At 37.4% G+C, this 8,104-nt stretch overlaps 1 protein-coding gene across 1 annotated transcript; it reads left to right on the forward strand.

Annotated features, from left to right (window-relative positions):
* The first annotated feature begins 2,342 nt into the window (after positions 1–2,342).
* On the forward strand, positions 2,343–3,688 carry LOC116248178 (E3 ubiquitin-protein ligase RHA2A-like). The gene is made up of 3 exons (XM_050075745.1): positions 2,343–2,794; positions 2,915–3,026; positions 3,635–3,688. The coding sequence occupies exons 1-3, from the start codon at positions 2,343–2,345 to the stop codon at positions 3,686–3,688; spliced, it is 618 nt and encodes a 205-aa protein (XP_049931702.1).
* Positions 3,689–8,104: the final 4,416 nt, after the last annotated feature.

Raw genomic sequence — 8,104 nt, forward strand, 5'->3', positions numbered from 1 at the left:
ATGTGTATGTGTGTATGTATGTATTTATTTAACGGCCTGCATCTTGACATGAAAGATCCCGAGGTGGCCCATTGAGCCTCGATTTTTACGCGACGTATGTCGGCAATAAAAACAAGATCTGCTGCTCGAGTTGGGGACCTAACGAGCAGCTTAATTGCTATTAAAAGTAGAAAAGTGGCCCCTCGACCTGTTGGGATTAGAGATAAGATTATTACATTAACAATCAGATCCAACCTTATCTGATCAATAAACAAGTCGTGAAACGTTAGTAGTACTTCCAATCTTGGAATTCCTTCACTTTGAAGCCACATGCTTCTGTTCTATATGGAGGGGAGAAATAATTATGCTCTCAAATCCAATAGAGATAAGGCAGGCGTATAATGAACTCCCCACCAATGCGGTTCTCTAATTTTCCTTGCGAGGGTTGTCAGTTTATATGAGATCATTTTTACTACCCAAATGAAAAGGTTTTACTAGATATACCAATATATTCTACTTGGATCGGATATCGTTTTGAAAAAAAGTCGGTTATAGAAAAAATTTGATATTTCAACTAAGGAATCAGATCAGATTCAGATTTAAGCAATGACATCTGATCAGATTCGAATTCAGATGCAGACATATATAAATATCAGATTTAGTTTTAAATACATATTATATATCCAAAGCATTTATACTTTGACAATGGGCCAAATTTGAATCAAAATTCGGATTCAAATATGAATGTAAAAAACCGACTCGAATCGGATTCAAATTGTAAAATCAGGTTTCATATTCAGGTTTGGGTACGACTTTTCTTTATTTGTGTTCAAAACTAAATTCAAATATGTGAATATTCGAAAAAACAGATATAATTAAGATTATATTTGATTCGAATATGATCCATTGACATCCATAGGTTTTACAATTAACGAACCACATACTGTCACATGAAGGGGTTCTTGTTCTTGGCCTTTGTGAAAAAAGTTAACTTTTTTACTCTTCCAATTCTGTTTCTAGAGGAGGGTTCTTTTTACTTCCTATCTTCCTTTCAGGAGTATGTTCATCTTTTGAACCATAATATTTACTTGAAGGTCCGTTTTAGTCATCAAAGTGAAACAAGTGATGAGTTGATCTAATCCATTCATTCAATTCTAAGTAGCGTTTTACTCACGCAATTACCAAGGTAAGCTTGGTAGCCAAGTCTCTAATTTTGACTGAAGCTTGCGTAAGCTGGCTACCATTGAACTATGTCACATGGACGCACCTTCTTGGCAGCATGTCTTTGGCCAAACCGCCAATATCTTAATATCGATGAATAATTTGCTGACTTTTGTTAATGAATTCTTATTTTGTTTGCTTAATCTTGATGAATAAATACGTTGAAATTAGGCAGACCCATGCTTAAATTTTAGTTAAGAGGTTAGATTTGTATTTTAAATCCGATTCGCACCTTGAATTCAGTGCCTGGTATCGGATCTACTCGTGTCATTGTGACATGAGATAGTGACTTGATGGATTTCTGGGACCTGTCTGGGACGTGGACAGTATAGAGTTCTTTACTGCACCTTTCCTATGCCCAATTTGCTTCCATTATGCTCAATATTAATTGAAACAGCAGAAAGAAAATTTTTTCCATCCCCCTTCTTCTGGGTATCATGCTTTTGAGGTAAAGATTGAAATTCAAATTCAAGACCGAGACCGAGACCTAGGAAGGATATGGCTCCATGATATGTGAATTAATTTAAAGGTGGTAAGCAATCGATCAAACCCCAAGTCCGACTTTATAATTAGGTGAGAATGATCATCATATTGTTCAGAAGAAAGCTAAGCTGAAGCTCCTCCTCGCATTTCAATAACTTCTTTTTACAGCACAAAAAATTGACATATTAAATATTCAAAACCACTTACCCAGGCTCAAATCCCCTTCCAAGAACACCTCTTTATAAGAGTGATTTCCATGTTGTTGAATTCTTCGAAGTGGAGCTGCTAAAGAAACATAGAGAGAAAATAACGAGGCGGTTAATAAAAAAAAAAACTTAAACATGTTTTCTTAATCAAAAGTTGACCATTTTTTATAACTTAAACCTGAGTTAAGATTGAAATAGATTAAAAAAAAAACTCGTAATAAAATAAAACCTTGGAAAAAGTAAAGGGTAGCATAGGCAATATCGCCTACTCATCCACGTATAGCGTGTTCCTGATAAAATGACTCTTTTCCAGGTTGATAACTCTCACATCTGGCAGGGGAGGACACCCCTTATAAATAGAGCTCAGCTTCTCCTCAATTGGGTGTCTGTCCTCCCACATACAGAATTAGGAAGATCGAGAGAGAGAGAGAGAGAATGGGGATTTATGGGGGCATGAATGATGTTTCATCAGATTCAATCCCAATATATCTAGTTGTTACAGCAGCAAATTGGGTCTCATACCTGAGAGCTCTGCTCTTCATCTTTCTGGAGTCAATTGGCTTTCTTCAATGGAGACACCAAGAGTGCCATGAGGGTGAAAATCTGGGACTTGGTCTGGCCAAGATTATGGCTTTGGCAGAGGAATTGGAGAAGAACCCAAGTTTTGGGTATGGTTCCTGTGAGGGCGATGGTGGAGAGGAGAGAGAGTGTGTGGTCTGCCTCTGCAGAATACAGCAAGGGGAGGAGGTCAGGAAGTTGGGTTGCAGCCATGTCTTCCACAGATCCTGCTTGGACGGTTGGTTTGGGATGCTCAAGATGAATTGTCCCCTATGCAGAGCGCCGCTGATGGAGGAAGAGTCCTTTAGATCCAAGGAAAAGCAGGTCTCCCTTGAAATACTTGGATGGTTCTCTTAGATCATGATGATGCTGGTGCTGCTGCTGCTGCTGATGATGATGATAAGTTATATATGGTGTTTCTGGGTTTTCCTTTTTTCTTTTTACCTCTTTTGGGTTTTCCTGTCTAGGTTTTTGGAAGGCCAACACTGTGAACTATTTGCCTTCTTCACCCTTTTTGAGGGCTGTGATAGTCCTTTCTGTGGTGCCATGCGTCTGATAGTTCCTCATTATGTATGTCAGGTACCTTGTACATGGTTTTTAGGGGAAATATGACATACTTTTTTCTATGATCTCTGCTCTTCCTTCTTTTCGTCTGCTTTCTTTCTCCGCCTCCTGATAAAAGTGATGTATCTACATGTATCCATCTTCCTACAATTTCATATTGTTGCTCCTTTTTACTTTCACATATTCTCATTTTAAAAGGATGCTGAAGACCATGCTGGAGGATTTTTCTTTTGGAGGATTCTGTGTCAACTCTTTCTTTGTTTAATTTCCAGTCTTCCAATCTCTGATATTGGGTATGAACATATTGGTATACTCTTTATTGACCATGAAATTCACATGGTGAGGAAGATTGTGACTGATCATTATGTATTTCATGCCATAAGCCTCTGCCAAAATGGCAGTCATGACCTGCAAATCTTCTGTCGCCCCATGTTGATGACAGATTTCTTGTGTGCATATGGTTTTAAATACATGTTTTGCTTGGAATATCCCTAATTTGTCGCGTCTAAATTGAGACATGATAAGAAAATGCTATTCCTGGCACATCATGATGTACATGAGATGCTTCGTGCGCATTTCCTCCTTTGGCACATTTCTGCAGACTGTTCCTGCGGTTTCTGCAGAAAGCTTTCCTCAAGTTTGTTGTTTTCCAAGCAGGGATAAAGTCCAAACCCTGAGTAATTTCATGAAAATTTTCCACAGTTGAAAGAATTTAAAATGAAAGAGACGGGAAAGGCATGGACGGCTTGGTAGCTAGAAACTTCTGTCAGGCGTCATGGATTGAAAGAGATATGTCAAGGCTATGAATGAGAGACTAGGGAACCCTCCTGTCCAGTGCTTTTCTCTTCTGATATGATGTTTGTGCATTCGAGTTAAATTCCCAGCGACCCTTAGTTATGTTGATACTAACAGCTCATAAGAAACTGTTTTTTTCTTTCTGAAAAAACATTTCCTACATTCATCCATGGTCTCATAAGCAATTGACTAATTCATTGCTGCCTAAATTAATGTAAAACAGATTTATTCCTGATATTCCTTAACCATGATTAGTAAGCTAACCATATCTATGTAATCAGTAACAATGAGTTTATAACTAATAAAAAATGCTTCCACTCCATTCTAAGTTAAGCCATTCTTTTCTCTCCCTCTGAAACATATTCTGTGGAAGGAAAAACAACCATTGCTTGCAAATTCAACCTCAAGAACAGATTTGAAATGGGTGGTTGGCAAAAGCTGGGGATGGACTTGGGAATGAATATGACAAGCAGTGATGGACATGAAACAAAAATAAATTGTAAGTTATTGAATCTTTGGAAGATTTTTTTACTTCTATCTTTCTGTTGAAATTTGACTGACCCCCCAGTTTGCTAACTTTGTGATGTTCACGTTGTCTAAATGCTATTGGGATTTGGGAAGGGCGAAGATGCCATTGGCTTCTTGTCTGGAAATTGACAGGAGTGGAATCTTTATCCCCATCTGTTGAAAGCACTACGTTGGGAGTTGAAAATTTTACCAATTGCCTTTCGCTAAGAACTCTCTAGATTTCTTAATGCGGTTTGAAACCATGTTTTTCATTATTATTTCAACTAAGGTTTATTTGCCGGGATTGTCCCTACCATATTAGTAGATTTCCAATATGTGCTTTAGTTTTATGTATTTGCAAATAAAACCCTCTTCTTCTTCTTGGAGATTACAAATTCATCCCCAGTGCAAGAACTGTTGCTAGCTCCTTTTGGTCAGGACTCTCCAATTCTTTGAAAAATGAAATGGGAAAACTTGAGACTAATAAATGGTAAGTGAAATATATGTGAGCTGGAGTATATCTTCGATTTTTGACATTTTAGGATCGTTTGGTAATTAAACATATCGAAGGTTTTTTTTATCCTGAAATCATTGTACATCCTAAAATCAAACAGAAAGAACAAAAAGAGCATGTTTTGTTGTAAAGGCAAACAAAATGGTATAAAGAAAAAGTCTTCATAAAAGGGTCCATTTTTTAATAAATTCTAAGCAAAAAGGACGAAGTTCTTCATTTAAAAAACCTTCTTGCAATTAAGGGGCCCCTTAGATTGAATGAGAAACAGGCTTGGCTTGTCGTCATACTGTGATGAAGGTTGCTTAAGTCTAAAGGGTCTTCAAATTTGTGTTCTAGCTGTTCTTTTAAAATTGGGTAGTGCTTATTCTCCCATTTTACTAGAACTAAAGAAAAGTATTAACATCTTTTGAAATTTGAATCACAATAACAACAACAACCCTCCACTTTATTCTCATCAAATGTGTTACATTTCATTTCCCAAAACAAAAAGAGTTGCTTTTACTAAAAATCCGAAAAAAAAAAGTTCTCACAAACCAAAAAAGGAAGAACTATCTTAAACATGTTCTACACAATTGAATTGGACCCAAATATCTCAGATTTTGATATAAAAATTAAACTGCATTTACAATGTATGAGGTCAATATGTGAGCAGACATTATTGCAGGACATTCTAGGTGTACAGATATGAGAGAGAGAGAGAGAGAGAGATATCCTTAACATGAAAAACTTTAAAAGAGCCAAAGAAGTTTTTTTTCATTCAAAGGAAAAGAGGCCCACATAGAGAAAGAGGAAGAGAGAGGCTTTTCTAGCATTCAATGAACAGGGTCCCCACTTCAAGTGGGGGCATCAAAGTGATCCCCTTCCCTCTTCCCTTTTGGGGCCTCCAGATATGGGTCAAGTGGGTCCCCTTGTTACAGGCTAATTTTCTGGTGATTCCGATCACACTCCACGTGTCCACATCAATGGCCAGAAAAAAAAGGAAGAAAAAGAAAAGAAAGAGGAGACTCGTAAAAGGTGTGGGTCGAATGGTAGGAGCAAAGTCCACGTAGAACCACTGCGTGCCGTCGGCTCGATCACATGACCTCAGGCTAGCTCCTCCCCCACGCCCACATGACACCCACGTGACCATGTCGCGCACCGGCATGGCCAGCATGAGTCTCATGGTCGTCATTCCCTTGCGCAAGCCAAAGCTTTGTGTACTCAACTTTTCTCTCTCAAAGAATTGAGAGCTCAAGTTTTGTTCAAACATATGATCCAATAATTGAGCTAGTGCTCTACTAGTTGTTATTTTTTAATTAAGCAAGTTGAAGCTAATCTCCACTGTATTAAACCTAATGGCCACATACGTAAGATAGAACTTGACTAGGGAAATGTTAAAAAATTAAAAAGATGTTTCTCTGAAACTTAACATGTTTGAAGATACCATGTCATACTGACATCACTAACACAACAGTACCATCTTGCTAGTGCTTCTTTCTTTGTAATATTTTTATAATATACATGACGAGTCAGATTCATTTTGCAGATTATGCATAAAACAAAGAACTTTGATCATATAGCAATCATAATTCGTTCCATCGAGAAGCTCCTAAAGTGATCACCAACTTGGTTAAACAACCTTATTAATGCGTAGAAAATGTATGAAACAAAGTTATTGCTGATGCATATCTGTGTGCAACATTGAAGGCAGTTCCTTGAACCAGAAGCAAAAATAAGATTGATGTGACATCGTCAATGAGAGCTTCTGATCAAAAGCAAAGCTTCTTGTAATTAGATTAGATTAGATGTCAATACAAATTTAAAAATATATATCTTGGCAAAGGAGAGAAAAGCCATTGGCCGGGATCTTATCATCATCACCAATTCCAAAAGCAAAGCCATGAACAAAGTGCGATGTAGTGGGTCCAACAACATGACCTGAATATGGCCAACAGCCGGATCGGTAGCGTGCGTTGAAAGTAAAACAATGAAAAGCACCATACGAATTAAGTAAAAATGAAAAAAAAATAAGAAACTAATAAGAAGGCACAAAAAGTAACCAGGTAAATTATAAAAAGTAATGTTTTAATGGTGGCAACAATGATGTTTAACTTGTGATGGCATTAAATTGAAAAAGAGAAGAACGAAAAAGTGCAAAAAATGCAAAAGAACGCGTCGAATTTATTTTCTTAGAAAATGCATTTTTTTACTTTTTTTCTTTATATATATATATATATACACACACAAAGATCTTCGTGCAGGTTCTCGCAACACACTGCACTGCATGATGCATTGCATTGGGCGACTGTAATTGGAAGGAGGATCGAATGGGCTTTTCACATAAAATGTTTTTACCTCTGCCTTTTGTGTATGAAAAGAGCATAAAAAAAGGCCCCACGAATGTGAAGATTAGTGGCTTTTTAAGTGAATTTTATTCTGTTATATCTCACTATATTTCGAACTTGTTCAGGTTGAGAGAAGATATGTTCACTCCCCATTTCTCTTTCTAGTACCATTAAACCTTTATAGCTTCTCTTTGTTGTTAGCATATTTAATTATATAGTCTAACATTTCTGAGCAACTGATCCTAGGAATCAACTCAACTCAACTCAACCTGTCCACATATTTAATCATATAATAGAATGTCGTTCACAAAAAGTGGACAAGCTTGAGGAATTGATCAGGAGTTCTTCAGAGCTCTAACCAACAGTTACTCTTCCCTTTGAGACTCTCTCTCTCTCATATGGCGAGAAAAACTTTCAACCTTTTGACAAATGCAAGTTGTTGATAGATATTTCTCAAAAGTCTGCAAGGAGGGGCTTAACTTTTGATGTTGTAATTATTGAGAACATGCTCTAAGTTATCCACCCTCTCCGCAGGTTTTAGCTTTCATGTCTCAATCTGTTCTTTGTCATGAACACATTTCTTCTTCACCATCAAGTCTGAACTAAAGAGCTGGGCGCCTTCCACTGACACCATTGGTCATCAGTTTACAGTTTTTTGAAGCGTTTTCAACTTACATAGTCACCTGAAGTTACCTGTTGGCTAAACACAAAATGTTCAAATATTAACAGCTCATTCACCCATTTATCGTGGTCTGTAATAGTTATCTAATGTCTCCCCCTCCCCAACAAAGCTCACAAATCATTAGCACTAGACTCTAGACCTTCTCAACCAAAAGGCTTTTGATGAAAGACGCCATGTGTCCAACGCACCTTTGGGCAATCGAACGCGTGTCGTGAACACAATAAGACTTCACTGTCCATCTGAACCTGCACATGATCTGCTGCAGTTTTAT

This window comes from Nymphaea colorata, chromosome 2 (assembly GCF_008831285.2).
Source record: "Nymphaea colorata isolate Beijing-Zhang1983 chromosome 2, ASM883128v2, whole genome shotgun sequence".
In the NCBI taxonomy this organism is placed as follows: Eukaryota; Viridiplantae; Streptophyta; class Magnoliopsida; order Nymphaeales; family Nymphaeaceae; genus Nymphaea; species Nymphaea colorata.